The sequence below is a fragment of the Grammomys surdaster genome, unplaced genomic scaffold (assembly GCF_004785775.1).
Source record: "Grammomys surdaster isolate TR1022 unplaced genomic scaffold, NIH_TR_1.0 316518, whole genome shotgun sequence".
Classification (NCBI taxonomy): domain Eukaryota; kingdom Metazoa; phylum Chordata; class Mammalia; order Rodentia; family Muridae; genus Grammomys; species Grammomys surdaster.
Genome location: NW_021626650.1, coordinates 1 through 18,937, shown reverse-complemented (window position 1 = coordinate 18,937; position 18,937 = coordinate 1). Strand labels below are relative to the sequence as shown.

Below are 18,937 nucleotides of genomic sequence, written 5' to 3'. Positions count from 1 at the left end.
AACCATGAAGACCACCAGCAAACCTCAAACCACCACAGCCACAGAGGTGACCACATCAGGTCTTTCCTCATTCTCAAGGGGATCCACTCAAACACAGACAGTTTCTTGGGGAACACCCTCCTCAGGGAAAATAACTACCCCATCTACTTCGAGCAAGTATTCCCCACCTTTAGACACATCAGACATATTCACCACCACACACTCCACTTCAGGGAACACAGGGCACACCCTTGTAACTGGCAGCGTCAGTGTGATGACAACAAGAGTCGCAAGTACTACTCTAGGCGGACTGTCCACAGTAGTGGACAGCAGTCCTACTCAGCGATTATCCACACATTCTCAGAGTTACTGGACTCAAGGCATGGAGACGTCCAGCTCGTCTCAAAACAGCATCCTCACAGAGGTGACCACAGAAAAGCATTCTTCCTCTTCACCTGGACCCACTGTGACAGAGACCTCTTCTCATGGGATGTCCTCCTCAGGTGGGTCAGCTACCTAACATTACAGGCAAGGGTGAAGTAAGGTTCCCAATGGTTAATTGTGAATAGCGCTCCATTCCTTCTGCCTTCTATGCTTATGCTCAGAGGCGCTGGCTGTTGACCGATGTAGAGACAAACGTTTTAGCTGTCTCTCCCAGCTCCTCATTTTCTGTGACTCTCATGTTCTCTGATGTAAAACCCACTCCTGTCTTCTCTCCCTATATGTCCAGGATTGACCACGAAGACGGACAATGACAGAAGCACGACAGTCTCAGCCACCCCCTCGACCCTTACTAATCCCATGAGCACCACAGCCTCCAGGTCCACAGTGCCTCCAGCCCCTCCTTTACCAGATCAGGGTGAGTGATACCAATGAGGTAGAACCCGGGTGTCTTCTACCTGAGCTGCATGGAAAGGCTCTAGCTGTGGTTGCTAGGCTACATTTGCCAATTTAGATTTTTGTGTGTGACTGAGGGGTCCATTTTTTAAATTTTACTCTGTCCCATTCAGGCCACAAATAATCCACCCTTTCTCCTGTGGTTCCTCTAGACCAGTGGATCTCAACCTGTGGGTCATGACACTTTGAGGGTCAAGCAACCCTTTCACAGGAGTTGCCTAAGCTCATCAGAAAACACAAATATTTACCTTACAATTCTTAACAGTAGCACAATTACAGTTATGAAATAGCAACAAAAATAATTTTATGGTTGGGGGTCACTACAGCCTGAGGGTCACAGCATTAGGAAGGTTGAGAACCACTGTCCTAGAGAGATCAGAGATGAATGCTCATTCTCACTCTGCTTGCTTACTCACAGTCTCTGCTCTCTGGGACGAGAGATTACAGGAAACAAGGAGACAGCCTCAAAACTGGGTACCGAAGGCTATTTTGTGCATTGCATTTTGCTGGGAGGTGGAGATAGGAAAATGTTCATGGACTGATGAAAGACCAGGATACTAGGGACAATCACAGTAAGGGATATGGAAATAGGGTAGAAGTGAACAGGAGGCTTCCTGGTGAGAACTCGGGGAGAGGGAGAGCACCCTAGACAGGAAAATGGTCTGAGCAGCTGGAATAAAGTCACGGGAGAGGGCTGGAGAGATGGCTCAGCGGTTAAGAGCACTGACTGCTCTTCCAGAGGTCCTGAGTTCAAATCCCAGCAACCACATGGTGGCTCACAACCATCTGTAATGAGATTGGATGCCCTCTTCTGGTGTGTCTGAAGACAGCTACAGTGTACTCGTCAATAAAATAAATAAATAAATATTTAAAAAAATAAATAAATAAAGTCACGGGAGCGAAATGACGGTCCTTGTGTTGGGTTGGGTAGAGGGTTCCAAAGCATTTGGAATTGCCCAAGAACTGTGTGGGTAAGGGAACCAGGAAGAGTATAGCTCTGCCTAGTGGTGGCTGGTATGAATAAACTTGGGAGGGTCAAACAAGGAAGCCAAGAGACTGTGCTAAGCCAATCAAAGCCATGCAGTATAGAGTTAGAGCCACTCGAGAAACACAAAGTTTCCCAAACTGGAATCTGAGGACATACAGGGCGGCCTTGGGCAATTCTGGAGTGGGGATCTTCAAATTTATCTGGAGAAGTACCACTGTAGAAAACAGGTGTCATTTTATGAAAAGGTCTTTAAGCGACTAGTCTTTGCTGTTTTGGAGTTTCGTCTTTTCACCCTTTAGTAGTCCTGACTTCCTGATCAGAGGATATCCCATGGTGATAGCCTAACAGCAGGACTGTTATGTCAGGATCCTCTAACCTGAGGGATGATGAGGGTCCCAGCTGAGAAGTAAAGGAGATGTGTATGGAGAGGTAGAACGAAGAGTAAGGCCTACAGGGTCACTTCTGGAAGACGGGACAGGTAAGGGGCAGGTTAGGGGAAGCTCTCTCAGGATCCTTCTGAACCTGAAGGGAGGGAAGACCCTCAAGGACTCTTCTCTCTCCTCTGTCCTGGCCTAGGCATTTCTCTATTCCCCTAAGGGTCTGAAGCTGGAGACAGCAAATTGTTTCTCAGGACTGTGGATTTTAACTCACCAGTCTTCAAGATCCAGATTGGCTTTCCTCTCGGCTCCTCCCTGCGGGATTCCTTCTACGTAAGTCTCTGACTGTAGCCTTGTGTCATGTCTGTGGCCTGTGTTCTCTGGGCCCCGTCTCTCTGCAGAGATGGCTCATAACAGAGCAGAAGAATGGAGGTCACTTTGTTGTATAACACTTTTGTGCTTTCTTTTATGTCAGAGTTTCTAGTTGTGGAAAGCCACACCTCCCTGCCCGTGTGGACAAAAGCATCCTTACCCTGCTAAAAAGGGACTGTGGCTGTTTCACAAGCTTTTTTTTTTTTTTTTTTTTTAATGAGGAAGAAGCTAAGCTCAGAAACTTGATTGGTTCTCACCATTTCTATTTCCCAGGGGTTACTTCCCTAGGAAAGGTGATCCTAGTTCCTCTTGTCCTCAAGGAGTAGGATCTCCCAATGAGAGCTCAGCACAGTGACAGAAATGAGGGTGTTGACTCCGTTACCCTCATCTGATATGTCACAAGCTTCAAGATAGGGCGAGGCACTTTACTAAGAGGGCTTTGTTCTGAGGAAAGCTGGGGTGCACCACAGAGGCAGGACACCGTCCACTACTTTGGACTGATAAGGGGATGTCCTGATAGGGATGAGTATTTGTGAGGTTTCTAGGTTTTGAATACTCCTGGAAGGCAAGGAGTACACAAGAGAACCACAGAGGTTGACACCTCTAACCCTCTGCACAGATGGTCTCTTAGGGGGAGCTCTTCTGAGGAACAGACCCTAGACTAGGATAACCCTTCCCTCATCCCTCCCTAACCAAGAACACTTGTGCTCAGTTTACAGATAATGGTCAAATCATTTTCCCAGAGTCAGACTACGATGTCTTCTCCTACCCCAACCCACCTCAAAGAAGCTTCACAGGAATGGAGCATGTGGCCATGGTGGCCCCATTCTGGGGTGATGCTGATTTCTCCAGCTCCAGAGGAGCCATATTTTACCAGGTGGGTCATTCGAGAACTTGACAGTCAGGAGCTTCCAGCATCTTGCCTGGAGGGATCAAGGGCACTTCAAGGGCATTGTATCCTAGCCTAGATTTTCCTGGAAAGGGACTGAAGTTTACATACAGGGTGCAGAGGAAGCCGAGAAAGAATGCTAAGTAGACTCTGGAACACCCTACTCCAACCATGTGAAGACCTGCGTGTGACAGGCATAGAGGTTGAGTCCTGAATTAAGTTAACTATCCCAGCCTGGGAAAGTGTGTAGCAGCAGCCGTCATAGCAAATATGTTTTGTGTGCCTGCTGCAGACAAAGCTCTACCTCAGTTTCAAAGATGGACAGACCTGCACCTGTCCTTAGGGAGTTACAAGCTAGACATGGGAATGTAAAACTAGACACATCTGGTCAGACCATGCAAGCCGATTTGAACTAAGAGATGCATCAGTTCAATTCCAGAAGGCTTGACTTTCTGGATGGGGACCCTGTAGTTCACGTGCCCCAGATTTTCCTGCAGCCTAAACTTAAATTGATCTTAAAAGAAAAGGGCTTGTAAAAATTCAGACTTGGGGGAAAGATGCAAGGCAGCCATGGGCACCGAAGTGACTAGCGTCCCCAAGCAGGCAGCAGGGATTCCTCAGGACAGTGGTTCTCAGCCTTCCTCGTGCTGCCCTTTAATATGGTTCTTCAGGTTGTAGTGCCCCCAAGCCATATAATTATGTCATTGCTACTTCATACCTGTAATTTCGCTACTGTTACATATCATACTGTAAATATCTGATATGCGACCCCTGTGAAAGGATCGTTTGACCCGCCCCTCCCCCCCCAAAGGGTCAGAACTGATGCCTTATGGACATTTAAGGGCCCCTTGCTTCCTTGTTCTTACCCGCCTTCCTTTCCTAGGAATATGTCACATTTTACAATGAACACCATCAGCTAATCCGTGAGGTGGAGACCTTGATTAGCGAGGACACAAGTGACTGGAGTTTCAAAGCCAAGTGGACACTGAAGGTCACCTGGGTCAGTGTTCCTGCCTATCCTGCCCAGGGGAGCTCTGGGGTGAGTGGATCATGGACAAGTCCTGTGACCCTTCTGGGAGCCGAACATCTCATAACCCTAGGTGGGAGCTACCTTTCCAGAATACCCTGACTGGAGAAAAGACTGCTGGTTATACTATCCCTCAAGAGCATGGTCTACTGAGTGCACACAGTGGGCCAGGCCTGCCTCACGTCAGAAACCTCAACTGAATTTACACGAATGTCTGGTGACTGACAACTTCGTGTGACTCACACGAGCCAGCTTTCCTTAGCTATAGCAAAGCATCAGTACATGGCACTCAACAAACACGTCATCGACTACCTATCTTCCATAGGGCATGTATAAGTTCTCCACGCCACACAAGTGGAGGGAACCCCTGGACAATGCCCTTACATACCCAGAGGGAGATAAGGAGGGCCTCTCTCTCAGCTCTGTGGTCTTGTCTAACCACTCAGGTTCCTGTATCTCTCTTACAAGACCCCTTCTAACTGGATTGCAACCCACAGCCCTTTATCTCCTCTCCCTGAAAAAAAGTTACGAAAAAGGAAACAGGGCATGCTAAGCACTTCTGCACCCACGGTAAATGCTGCCCTAACCACAGCAAGCGTGACCGCACATGCAGCCTGGGTGGACCAGGGACAGGTGATGTCCCTGTGTCTGCTCAGAGGTGTGGGGACACTAGGGAGGAAACCTCAGATATCTCATAGTCATCTCCATTTGTCTCTCTCAAACATCTAGACCAATACCTACCAAGCCATCCTCTCCACAGATGGGAGCAGGTCCTACGCCCTGTTTCTCTACCAGAGCGGTGGCATGAGGTGGGATGTGACCCAGGGACCGTACAACCGAGTGCTTATTGGCTTCTCCAGGTAAGACAGGATCCGCTTGCTGTCAGCACTGGACTGTGTGAGCTAAGTGTGCCCTGCTCACACTCCCATCCCATCCTTGAACACGCAGCTCTGCCTGAGGAAAAAGCCCCCATTCGTCCTGGCACTGTTCCTATTCCAACACCTGTGTACCAGAGTCCTTTTAACCTTTGACCTCCTTGGTCTTTCCACTGACATTCGCTGACTTCTCAGCTAGCCACCACTCTTTATACCTATTACATCATAGACATTATTTATTTATGGTTTGTTTGTTTTGGTGATCACTGCCACCCATGATAGCTGATGACTATCCTACAGATGAAACCATTATCCTCTAGGTAAGAAAACTTAGGTTCAAGCAGATGAGTCATTTGCCTAAAGTTAGAGAGTTTCACAGTGGCAAAGTGGGCATCAGAACACAGCCCCCCACCCCCCAGTGGAATTTGTGATTCCTGCAGGTTAGGTGGGGAAGGAAGTGAGGAGAAGGGCTATGGCTGGCTGCAGTGTGGGCTCCTACACATGAAGGAACCACAGCCTCTGAACAAACAGCTCCCAGCAGCCTGCTTGTGTGGCAATTGGTTGTGAAGGTCATGCATGATCTGTCACTGGGCAATTGTCACAGATGGGTTTCTTTTACATTAGGATGTGTTCAGCCTGCCTAGCATGGCTTTGATTGGCTTTTGATGTGCAGTGAAGGAGGAAAGCATGTAATTACCCAGGCAGCCAGCAGTTTCACACCGTCTGCAGTGAACTCAACAGAGACATCATGTGTGCATTTGTCCGCTAGCCTGTGTGACTGTAGAGCAAAGATCAGGCGTCGCTTTCTGTGGACATGCTCCTGCAGTGGCAGTGGGGCTGCTGCTGCAGACTTCCTTCCTGGATCCACACTGTGACAGTGCAGGTGGCCCTTGAATGTGGTCTCCACTCAGATCTGAGGGATTTACAAATGTCACTGCATTGAAGCCTTAAAATGCTCTGATGTAGGTACAACTGAAGTCCCTTTCACCCAGATAAAAACCCCCAAAGTCAGACCAGACCGCCAAGTTAGTAAGTGCAAAATCAACAACTGAAAGTGACTGCCTGACCCAGAAGCTGACCTCGAAGCGTCCCCTGCAGTATGTCCTTAGACAGCTCCAAGGGAAACAAAGGGAAACCTGGCCTCAACTCTGCAGCTCCCACGCCCTGTGTGTACCGAGTGAGTCTGCTGGTGTCTCACTCTCCCTGATGAGATACGGGATAAAGCAGCTCCCACCCCCATCCATCTTCTCTTCCTTCTTCCCCTTAGTACTGGGACTGTGGCTCAATCTGGCTGCCTACCTGACTGAGTCACAGGCTACCAGCTGCTGACTGGGGCCTAGCTGGGATGACTGACAAACTCAACGTATGAGTAGCTTTCAAAATGAGAGCAAAGAGCCTGAGTGTGACACAGAGGCCTGAGAGTCTTTCCTTTGCCTGCAGTGGAGATGGGTATTTTGAAAACAGCCTGCTGACATTCCGGCCAGCAATGGAGAAGTACCGTCCAGATCGATTCCTGAATTCCAGATTAGGTAAAAGTGCCACCCACCATATATGAGCTGGCTTCAGTCTTCCTTGCCCTCTACAGCATATGCCATGACAGTCCTAGACAGATGTAGCCTCTCCTTCACTCTGAAGAGCATCCTGCATAGACTGACAGGCGCATCCGCAGCTGATCCTGCCTGGACCTCTTCTTTCCACACCCTCAGTCCTTATAAATCTCATTCCGTAGAAGAGCCAAACCCAGGCTGTCTATCTGTAGGCATTCTGATCCTGCATTAAGGACGACAAGGTCATTGCAGGAAGGGAGATAGGTGTGAAGTTAGGATAATCCATATAGATGTCCCATGCCAGAGCTGGAGTGAGGTCCTTAAGGAGGTCCACCAAGAGGCATTCCAAAATGCCGGCATTCACTCCGTTAACATTTACCACACTTACTAACTGCCAGACAGTAGGTTAACAGACAGAAAAATGAAAAGAAAGAAGGTCAATCATGTTGGCTCTCAACAAACACTCACTGTGATGGAGACCCTGGTGTCCAGAGGCAGACCGTCAGACCGTGGCGCTTCCTCCGAGACTCAGTCTAATATTCGGAGGCTCCAACAGGAAAGAAATGTCAGCTTCCAAAATGTGATGGAGAAAAGGGCATGCTAGCATTCAGTCATGCAGATTGTAAAGTGTGAGCCCAGGTCTATTTGATCTGGGACAAAGATGTTTGGCAATCAGACACATAAGTTGGGTCAGATGACAGGTGGGTACCACCCTGTGGAAGAGGTCTCTGTTAGATCAGGGCTCTTTGTCAGACACATCAGTTTGTGTCTTAGGTATTTCATGGAGCGTGTGTGTGTGTGTGTGTGTGTAGAGCATTATAAGAAATGTTATTCTTCTGAAAACAGTTGTTTCATTCATGTGGATACAGGGTTGAAAATCTCATATACTAGATCATATTTTGTTCAGGGGTGGGAGGAATCTCTAGAGTCCACTCCTCTCCCTAAAGTTGTGTATACAGTATGAAACTTCCAATGAATTGAAGGCTTGAACTTTACCACCACCACCACCACCACCACCACCCCCACTGAAGATTTTTCTGGTTACTTCTCCCTTACCAAGATGGTGTCTGGGCCCAAAGGAGGCTTTCCCAGACTCACAGTGTTAGGACAAGGCTCCACTAGCATGCTACCTTCTCTGTGGCTTCCAGCTGGTTGCTGGGCATGGACCTCTGTCTGTCCTGGTTGGCTTTGGCCACTGAAAGGGAAGGGGAGGGTGCATCATGAAATGGAGTGTCTGGTGGCGTGACTGGGCAGACGTGTGTCTCTAGGGGGAGGAAGTGAAGTGGCTTGGGAAGTAGAAGGCAGGACAGAGAGTGAGAGTGAGCTAGCAAGAGAAAGAGAGAGAGCAAGAGTGAAAGATAGAGAGACAGTGAGAGAGAGAGAGAGCAAGAGAGAGAGAGTGTGTGTGTGTGTGTGTGTGTGTGTGAGAGAGAGAGAGAGAGCAAGAGAGAGAGAGTAAGAGAGAGCAAGAGAAAGAGAGAGCACAGGAGAGAGAGAGAGAGAGAGAGAGAGAGAGAGAGAGAGAGAGAGAGAGAGAGGAAAGAGGTCAGAGAGAGAAAGCAAGAGAGTGAGAGAGTGCAAGAGAGACCACAAGAGAGGGGGAGGAAGGAAGGAAGGTAGGTAGGTAGGTCAAGTTGATCATAGTAATGCCCCCCTGCCCAGCACTTGTCCCAGAGTTTTGTCCTAAGGTCTAAGATTTGAAGTGTTTGAAGCTTCTGTTCAAGGTGGTTTGGAGATAAATCATTGCCAGTCTGAAGTCTTCCTAGGAAGAGCTAGCCAGAAAAGCAGGACATGATGGATGGAGGACACAGCCATGAGTTTGCACGGAGCCTAAAACTGAAGCTGAGCCGGCAGGCAGCCCGTGTCCTGTAATAAGCACTGCTTTCCTTGTTTCTCAGGCATCCGGGGACTACAGGTCTACAGGCTACACAGGGAGGTGCGGCCCAACTACCGGCTCAAGTGTCTGTGGTGGCTGGAGAGTCAGCCTCAGCAGCCCAGCTGGGGCTGGAGCCAGATTACCTGCCCTTGCTCCTGGCAGCAGGGACAACGGGACTTCCGGTTCCGGCGCATGAACACAGGTGATACCTCCTTCCTGCCCTTCACAAACTCACTGACCATCGCCTCTGCTCACACCTGTCCTGCCCTCTCGCAGGCACCCTGAGCATCCTCCTCCGTCACACACACCGACAGCCCTGCCTGTCTCCTTGCCACAAGCTTCTGGGCTGAGGACGTCTGGTCTCATTGCAGGTTGGTGGGACAGGCAGCTGTGCAGCTTCTCCTCCGGGCGAGGGGGCGTGTGCTGCAGCTATGGCACCCGGGGAGAGTTTCGAGAAGGCTGGAGAATGCACAGTCCTTGGCAGTTTGGTATGTATCTTCCTGGAGCTCTCAACCCCGCCTTCGGCTCTTCTCAGACTAGCTATGGGACTTCAGGATGAAGCCTCTTGGCTCCAGTGCTTCCCAGATGCTTCCGCTGTCATCCCAATACCCTAATCCATCCTGAGAAATTCAGAAGCTGGTATCTTCTTTGTCTTCTTTCAGATTAGGGCAGAATGTGTCTTTTTCCATCTTCATCTGGCCTGAGCCCTCAGCCTGGAGTGGGGAATCTTAGAATCACCTCATCCTAGAGACCTTCTAAGGGAGCCAGGGTACACAGAGGAGAAGAGGCCAGGAGAGCTTGCATCTGCCCACCCTTGGGACTACTCTAGTTTCTAGTGTCTTCATACTATCATCTTTGCTGGTCTCTGAGGGCTTGTACCATGTGCCCTGCTATGTAATAACCCCACCATTCATTCAAAGAGGACATACAATGTCATTTGATCATAGGTCACTGACAGCCATTTAGGCATGAAAGGATATGTACTGTGCCATGCCTGACTCCAAGGGCATACTCTTGCTGCTGATACCACCACACTCTTCCAAACATGCCAGTTGCTTCCCCGGAGCCCCTGCCCTCTGACAAACTATTCTTCTCCACAGATGAGGAACAGGAGGCGCAGAACTGGTGCTGCCGCTGGAACGATAAGCCCTCGTTCTGTGTCCGGTACCGGCGCAGGCGGCCCCGCATTAGCTGCGCTGGATACAGACCCCCACGGCCTGGTGAGCATCATGGCTGAGGTGGATCATGAACTGCAGCCACAGGGATGATGTTGACAGGTCTTGTGTGAAGCTAACAGTAAACAGAGGGACTTTGGACATGGCTTTTGCAAAGGGGTGAGGACTTAGGCCAGGGGCTACAAGTGAAGAGGACTTTGGGTAGACTCTTGATGCCCTGAGAATTTGCCCAAGCTTGAGTCCACCATGACGGAAGCCCTACCTGCTGGGAGTCTGAGACCACGGCCCTAATTGACTAACGTGTAACCTCCTTTCTTTTAGCTTGGACATTTGGTGATCCGCACATCACCACTTTGGATAATGCCAACTACACCTTCAACGGGCTGGGGGACTTCCTGCTGGTACAGGCCCAGGACAGAAGTTCTTCATTCCTGCTAGAGGGCTGCACTGCCCAGACTGGCTCTGCCAGCGCCACTAACTTCATTGCCTTTGCAGCTCAATACAACACTAGCAGCCTGAAGTCTCCCATCACAGTAAGTGAGGGGGTATCCAGGGTATCCTTGCGTTCCCTTACCGGAACTCCTCGGGGACCGTCAGCTGGACACTGGAAGAGGAAGAGTATAAAGAAAGGAGGAGAGATCCCTTGTCTACTTTTCTCACTGCTGTGCCTAAGTACACGACAGGGAACCACTTAAGGAAGCAAGGGCGTGCTGGATAATTTTCTATCACTTCAAAGTCGGAGTCATCTGAGAGGAGGGAATCTCGATTAAGAAAATGCCTCCCTGCCAGGCAGTGGTGGCACACGCCTTTAATCCCAGCACTTGAGAGGCAGAAGCAGACGAATTTCTGAGTTCGAGGCCAGCCTGGTCTACAGAGAGAGTTCCAGGACAGCCAGAGCTATACAGAGAAAAAAGAAAGAAAAATAAATGCCTCCATAAGGGTGGGCTGCAGGCAAGCCTGCAGGGCATTTTCTTAATTAGTGATTGATGGGGGAGGGCCCAGCCCACTGTGGGTGGTGCCATCCCTGGGCCGGTGGTCCTGGGTTCTATAAGAAAGCAGACTGAGCAAGCAAGAGGAGCAAGCCAGTGAGCAGCATCCCTCCATGGCCTCTGCGTCAGCTCCTGCCTTCAGGTTCCTGCCCTGCTTGAGTTCCTGTCCTGACTTCCTTCTGATGAACAGTAGAAGCATAAGCCAAATTAACCCTTCCCTCCCCAGGTTGCTCCAGTCCTGGTGTCTCTTCACAGCAATAGTAACCCTAATTAGGACAAAGGGTTTATTTTGGTTCACAGTTTATGGGTGAAGTCAGCACATCATGGCACCAGGAGTATGTGAGGGGGCTGGTGACATACTGTATCTGCAGTCACAGTGGGATGGACGCTGGGGCTCAGCTCTCTCCTTTTTACTCAGTCTGGGTCCCCAGCCCATGCAATGATCCTGCCCACATTTGGAGTAGATTTTCCCTTCTCAGTTAAATATCTCTGGAAACACTCACATAAACACAACCAGAGATGTGTTTTCATGGTGATACTATATCCTGGAACAAAGGGAGAGAGAACACATCTATAGGAGAGAGCAGAGTAAAACCCAGTGACAGGATTACAATACATATCATCGATTACTGTTTGGTGTTGACACAATCGCTGGGCTACCAGTGAGCTTCTGGCGTCACTGTTTGCTTATGACGCAATGGGGACAGGGGTATTGACTGCTCCACAAGACTGCTGTGAGATAGCCTGGCTCCCACTGAGCTCTCCATGTCTGCATATCTGGCCCAGATTTTAGCCTTGATTGCTCTCTAGAGCCTCACTTCCAGGCCTCTGCTTTGTCTGTGGTTGGGCCTAGGCCTCCTCCAATTCTTTTCCAGGTTCAGTGGTTTCTTGAGCCCAATAACACGATCCGAGTTGTATGCAATAACCAGACTGTGGCCTTTAACACCAGCGACGCCAAAGGTAGGCTCAGTAATTGTCAGCGTGTGCCCCACTATACATCCTCAGCCCCCTGGGAGTGGGGTGCTCAGGGGGAGAGGGTAGAGGCTACAACACCCAGAAGAACAGAATGTTTGTCCCACCTGCTGTCCCTAAACTGCCACACTGGAAGACCTTCACCCAGCCTGGGCATAGCGCTTTCCTCGTTTCCTACCTGAGAAGGAAGAAGGGTCTAGAGCTGGTCTGGATGGTGTGGGGCCTTTAATTGAAGTGTGGTCAGGGTATCCCAGTGCCCTCTGTGCCATGAGTCGTCACTGCTGCCGAGTCCAAGGGGTATGCTGGCTGCGGTGTCACTCGTTGTCCTGTCTTCCAGACTTGCCCAAATTCAATACCACTGGTATTCTGCTGACCCAAAATGGCTCCCAAGTCTCAGCCAACTTTGATGGGACAGTGACTATCTCCGTGATTGCACTCTCCAACATCCTTCATGCTTCCTCCAGCCTATCAGAGGAGTACCGCAACCACACAGAGGGCCTTCTGGGTAAGAACCAGAGCTCAGACTATACCAAGGCAGCTACCCCTCCCACGGGCCTCGGACTTCCCTGCCCTGCTCAGTTGTTCCTCAGCCCCCTAGGGCACAGAGAGGGCTCCTTCACACACTGTTTAGGCTAATTTCCTGTTTGCCTTTTTTTTTTTTTTTTTTAAAGGGAACATGAAGGAGATGCTATGGGGAAGGGGAAGGCTCAGCTGTTCCTTTCCTCCCCTCCCCCTCCCTACGTTTCCTGTTTTCAGTCTTGTCTCCTTCCTTCTTCCTGTCTCCCCCATAGTCTTCTTGGCTTCTTCCTCCCTTTTTAAAGCACAATGGCTAAGTGTGAGTGCACGGTCCTCTCCCACCTCCTGGGACCCTAGACCTGGGACAGATCCAGCTGCCCTGTTGAATGCTCCCTGGAGAAGGGAGGCTTGTGGTGGTGAACGTCCTGCTCTGTCCCACAGGAGTCTGGAATGACAATCCAGAAGATGACTTCAGGATGCCCAATGGCTCCACCATCCCCTCAGACAGCTCTGAGGAGACCCTTTTCCACTACGGAATGACATGTGAGTCTGGGGATCCTCAGTCTCTGGTCCACTGGGCAGTCAGTGAGGGAGCTGCTGTGCTGCCTTCCTTGTGCCTGTGGGAATCTTATGCATCCTTAGTGAGGTCTAAAGATTTCGCCACTGTCCCATGTCTGTCCCCTGCATGCACCCTAGTTGCATGTCTCTTCCAGGAAGGGAGGAGTGAGTGGTCTTCACTCACTGAAGCAGGGATTTCCAGACTCTGAAGCCATCCTGTCCCTACCAGCTCCCATGCCACCCCCTCACGCACAGAGCGATATACAGAGGGTTAGGGGTGGGCACAACTGAAATATGACTGGAGTCTCATACCACCCTCGTACCTCCTGTGTTACAGGGCAAGTCAACGGGACAGGCCTCCTTGGGACGAGGACAGATCCTCTGCCTACCAAGTTCACCCCCATCTTTTTGTCCCAACTGTCGAATAAGAGCTCCTCAAGTGAAGACTTGACCTCTGTGTGCAATGGTGACAAACAGTGCCAGTTTGACATTCTGGCCACGGGAAACAGAAGTATTGGACAAAGCACCAACTCCATCTTTAGAACATTCCAGAACCTGAATGACACACTCAGTAAGTGACACAAGGAAGGTCAGAGAGACCTTTCCAGAGATGGGGAGCAGACGAGGACCCACACTCCATGACACTCCTCCAAGCTCCACATTTTCATTCCTTTAGTGGACCAAACCCTCCCAGCTCACTCAGGGCCTCTGACGGACAGCAGCCTTCCCTTCACTGCCCTAGGCACTGTCTCCTCCGCCACCCAGAACTCCTTTCCTGACACCCCCTTCTCCTCCCCCTCCCTCCACCCCACTGGCTTCTTTGAGCTCATTGGAAATTTTGCACATGACTTTCTCTTGCCTGAAAGGCTCTTTCCTCAGACAGCCACAGGCGTGTTCTCTCTACTTTTGACACTGCCTTCTTAAGCCCCCACGGACCACCGTGTCTTATATTTCACATTTGTTCATACTCCTCCTTCTCCTGATTTTTTTTTTAGCATTTATAACTACTAAGACTGCTTTATAATTTATAATTTCCTTAGGCCTCTTTTTCTATCACTTGTTCATTATAGAAATTAGTGCCACCTGTATATCATGCTCAAGAAATCTATTGACAAAACATATTAATATGCAATGGGATGGAAATAACAGGCTTCTGAGATACAGAGCATTGAGAGAGTTTGACTTCTCTTTCTGGGAAGATTGAATGTCCGTCTACATACCACCTCATGGATTTCAGCTCTTATCAGGGGTAAAACTGACCATCTGTTCTCAAGGCCCAGTGTGGCATTCTGTTCAGGAGACTTGGGGCTGGAGAGATGGCTCAGCAGTTAAGATCAATGGCTGATCTTCCAGAGGAGTGGGGTTCAGTTCCCAGCACCCACATAGTGGCTCAGATCTCTCTGTAGCTCTAGTTGCAGATGATCCAGCACCTTTACACTGACACCTTTACACCGACACCTTTACACCGACACACATGTGTACCGGCAAAACGTTGATGCACACACACAATAAAAATACAATTCTAACTTCAAAAAGAATATATAAAAAAAGAAAAAGGGAGCCTAAAGGTTAGACAGTGGGCAGTACAGACCCATGCTCTGCAAAGTTTGCAGATTAAGGAGGAAGACTGAGTCCTGCTCCGGGAGGCCGGCTGCAGGCTAGGTGAAGACTTGTAGGAAGAGCCATGGAGAAGGAGTGGAAAGGGAAGAGTGAGGTGCGCCCTGTGCATAGCCAGTCTCCGTGTTCCTCTGTTTAGAGCGCCCTGTGCATAACCAGTCTCCGTGTTTCTGTTTCAGATCAATATCCACCCTTTATCAACTGCAGCAGCAAGATCCAAGCCTACAAGGGGCGGACAGTGACCACTGAGATCACCAGCGACTCTAAGGATGTCACATTCAGCCTCTTCAACAAGTGTGGTGGCTTTGAGCTCTTTGGTATGACTCTTCGGCTGGCAATAGGATGGGAGGGGACACCTTGGGCTTTCTTGTGTCTTTATTCTGTACAGCGCCCTGCCTTTTTTTTATCTGTATATCTAAGACCAACAGACATTTTTTTCTTTCTTTCCCCTCCTCTCCTCATCTTACTCTCTCTCTTCTTCTCCCTCCTTCCTCCTTCTCTCTATTTGGGACAAGGTCTCCCTACAATAGCCCGAGCTGGCTTGAAACGTCCTATGTAACCCAGGCAACAAACAAGCTTTAGGTTCTCCCACCTAAGCCCCAGAACAAGGTTTTCAACCAACCTAGAATTACCTGAATAAGGAGGAAGGGGGTCTCAAGTAAAGAATTATTTTGATCAGGCTGACCTAATCAGCCTGATCTAATTATTTAGATCAGGCTGCAGGCATGTTTATTGCAGAGGTGAGGAATGTCTTGATTGTCAGTTATGGTGACCCATGAACGTGGGTGGCACCGATTCATGGGCTAAGCTTTGAACTCTTTAAGAATGAAGAAACTGACAGAGCCAAAGCTGCAAAGCAAGCAGCAGGCAGCATGGGCGACTCATTCTCTGCTCTTGATTGGATGTGACGACTAGCCAACCTCCCCCTCTGTCACGGACTTAAACCTGGAATTATAAGCTTTTGAACTTCAATTATGTGCCTCTGAGTAGACGTATGTACAGGTGCTAGAGGTGTTGGATCTCCTGGAGCTGGAGTTATACGGGCAGTGTGAGTCACCTGAGGCAGATGCTGGGAACTGAACTCCTGTCCTCCGAATGTGCTGACTCCTATGTGCTCTTAACCATTGAGCCATCTCTCCAGCCCCTGAGAAACAGCAGTTCTGAAGATTGATACTCACAGCTGGTCACAGCGGCCCAAGCCTGTAATCCGTCTGGGAGGGAGGCTGAGGAAGGAGATTGCCATGAGACCAAGTCCAGTCTGGGATACAGAATGACCCCCTGTGTCAGGAAAAACAAGTAACATCTATAGTTCAAACGGGTGGCTCCTCCCCCAAGAGAGTAGCAGTGAGGAGTGTAGATAAATTTAGCTGAGTAGGTAGACTGACCCTGGACACACACTGGTAATGCAAAGGTCATTTCACCTCATTTAATAACATGCATTTTTTGAGACAAGGTCTCATTATTTAGCCCTGGCTGCCATAGAATTCACTATGTAGAACAGGCTAGACTTGAACTTACAGAAATCTGCCTGCCTGCCTCTGCCTCCTGGGGTTAAAGGTATGTACCACCTTGTACAGCTGCATGCATCATTTTTATAACCAACATGGAGGACTTACCAAAGTATTAGAATAATTAAGTACGACCATAAAAAGACTAGTTTAGCCTGGCAGTGGTAGTATACACCTTTGATCTCAGAACTCAGGGGATAGAGGCTCTTGGATCTCTGAGTTCAAGGCCAGCCTTGATTTACGGAGTAAGTTCCAGGACAGCCAGGGCTACACACATAAATGTCTCCTTGAAAAACACAGTAATAATAATAATAATAATAATAATAATAATAATATTATAATAATAATAGTTTTCAGGACTGGTGAGATGGCTCAGCAGGCAAAAACACTTGCCACCAAACCTGATGGCCTAAGTCTCATTCCTGGGACCTATACACTAGAAGGAAAGAACCAAGCCTTGCAAGCTGTCCTCTGACCACCACGTGAATACTGTGGCATGCATTCGGGCCTCCGTATCCCCCCACACAAAATAAATCAATTTATTATAGCATATCATATAGCTGATATTATAGCATATCATATAGCTGAGTTTATAGCATTATCATATCTATTAAAAGAACAACACACTGTGGAATAAGAGAAAAAAACTACAAATAACTTCACTGGTGCTTTTTGTTGTTTTTACGACAGTTTGCCAGGCTTATCTGGCTTTCTGTCTCCTTGTCTGATTTTCTGGATTGGAATAGCTCATTTTCCCCTCTTAGTAATGGCATCTGATAACCCCGGGCTGGCAGCTGTGACTTGGGTTAAAGGGCCAAAGTTGGAAGGGTTGGTGACTTTCTGTGCTAAACCAAAACCATCAGGGACCTTTCTCTGGGCTCTGACCACCAAACTGTCTCATTTTGCTTTACTGGGTCACATCATGAAGGGGTCATTCTGTGGATACTTTCTTCATTTCTTATGGCACAACAGTGGCACACAGTGGTACTACAGTGGCACACAGTGGCATTACAAGGCTTTCTACCACCTTGAGCATCCTGGGAAGTGTTGGTGTGGCGTTAACTCCTGTCCACCCCTACTCTCTGTTCCTTCCAAGTTGTTCTTTATTCCATGTAGTCTGACATCTGATGAGGTACCCAAGACCTGGAAAGTTAGAGGAGGAATGCTGAGAAGGCAGAAGAGATGCTGGGAGGTGAAGCCATCCCATCCTGCAGTTTGAGCATGTGTTAACAGGACCATGCTTGATCCCCAGAATGACCCATCCTAATACAGCCACAGGCAGGGATGCATTTAGGGGCCTCTTCATTAGGGGTCTTCCCTTATGTGTATTTCTACCTACACCCAGCATGTTCAGCAGGTGTGGCCTCCCTCCAGCTTGGAGCATGACCGCCATCACCCTGGGAATCCCAGCTCTGCTCAAAAGGATGCCGGATGATGTGGAATTCAAGATGCCTGAGGGTGTAGAAGAACCACCTCAGTAGTCCATGTGTTAGATGCCAGGATGCACTGACCACAGAGCAGAGAGCTCCCCAGACACTGAGGTCTCTTTTTCTCTGGACAGTAAATGGGAGTTTGCAGTGGACACCAACATCCCCAGAAGCATGTACCCTGGAGATTCTAGCAACGGATGTCAGGACTAACTTGTCATCGGTGCTCCAGCCCAAGACCGTGGCTTGCTTCTGCAACAAGGAGGACCAGTGTTTGTACAATGAGACCAGCAAAGAGGGCAATTCTTCCCTTGAGGTGAGTAGTGGGAACTGGGGAGATGGGGGGTGTGGCAGGGCAAGTGGAGGAATGCTGTGAATGTGTTCTCTCCTGGGCGAGGTGTATGTAGGGAGGAGGGTGGAGCTGTGGTGAGTGGTACAGGGGCCATCTTGGGCCACAGACACGTGTGTGAAGTTGAACTTTCGTCATTGCTTAGAGCACCTCCCATTCTGTCAGGCCTAAAACATTCACCTCAGCCTTTCCCATGGTTCCTCATGGCACTGAGGAGTAGGACGCGAAGGCTTACCTGTGCTTCTGGATAGAGGTCTGTAGCTTCCAGCGTAGCTGCCCTGACTCCCTCCAGACCAGGGGACCTGAGCCCACTATGCTCAGACACAAGAACTCCTTACAGAGCGTTATGGAGAATAGCTCACCTCTCTTTGGGGTTGCAAAGGGAGGGATGGGATGCTGCTTTATGTCTCCCAGCTGTTTGTTATTTCCTCTCTCTGAGGAACTGTACCTTCTTCAGTTTGGAGAAAATCCTCTCCATCCACGTTTACAGTCAAGCTTCATGACCCAAGTCCATAGATTTTGGCCTATTTCTGCTTTGTGGTTTTGCTCTCCCCCCGCCCCCATTTCTTACCTATCTTACTCTTCCAAGGATTCCAGTGGAGGAGGTATACTCTGAGAGAGGCAAAGCTGAGAGCCTGCTACAGGGCCAGGCAGGGGATTGTGTAGCTTTGGGAAGGGACTCACAGTCTTGGCCTGTCCAGGAAGGTGCTAGAGGGACTGAGACAGCGGGGCTTCTCACAGCAGAAGCATCAGGGCAGATGTTCTTCAGCTTGTGGACACCAGCATCCCTGCTGTTATTCAGGTGACCAGCTGCAAGTGTGATGAGGACACCTTTGGCCGCTTTTGTGAACACTTTAAGGACCCCTGTATTGAGCCATGCTTCCCTAATGTGGACTGCATTCCTGGGAAGGGCTGTCAGGCCTGCCCTCCATATATGACTGGAGATGGACGTCATTGTGCAGGTGAGCTTGGGACAGGGTCCAGGTGATTTGTCAAGGG

At 49.4% G+C, this 18,937-nt stretch overlaps 1 protein-coding gene across 1 annotated transcript; it reads left to right on the top strand.

Moving 5' to 3' along the window:
* Positions 1-361: 361 nt before the first annotated feature.
* Positions 362-18,900, top strand: LOC114616323 (mucin-4-like; the record flags this gene model as incomplete). The annotated part of the gene is given in 18 exon segments (XM_028761820.1): positions 362-482; positions 710-838; positions 2,441-2,574; positions 3,326-3,490; positions 4,386-4,541; positions 5,259-5,389; positions 6,845-6,933; positions 8,850-9,029; positions 9,199-9,315; positions 9,928-10,047; positions 10,324-10,535; positions 11,867-11,951; positions 12,301-12,468; positions 12,921-13,022; positions 13,375-13,608; positions 14,834-14,971; positions 17,724-17,905; positions 18,741-18,900. Coding segments are annotated over 18 exon segments (2,623 nt in total), but the record flags the coding sequence as incomplete, so codon positions are not given.
* Positions 18,901-18,937: the final 37 nt, after the last annotated feature.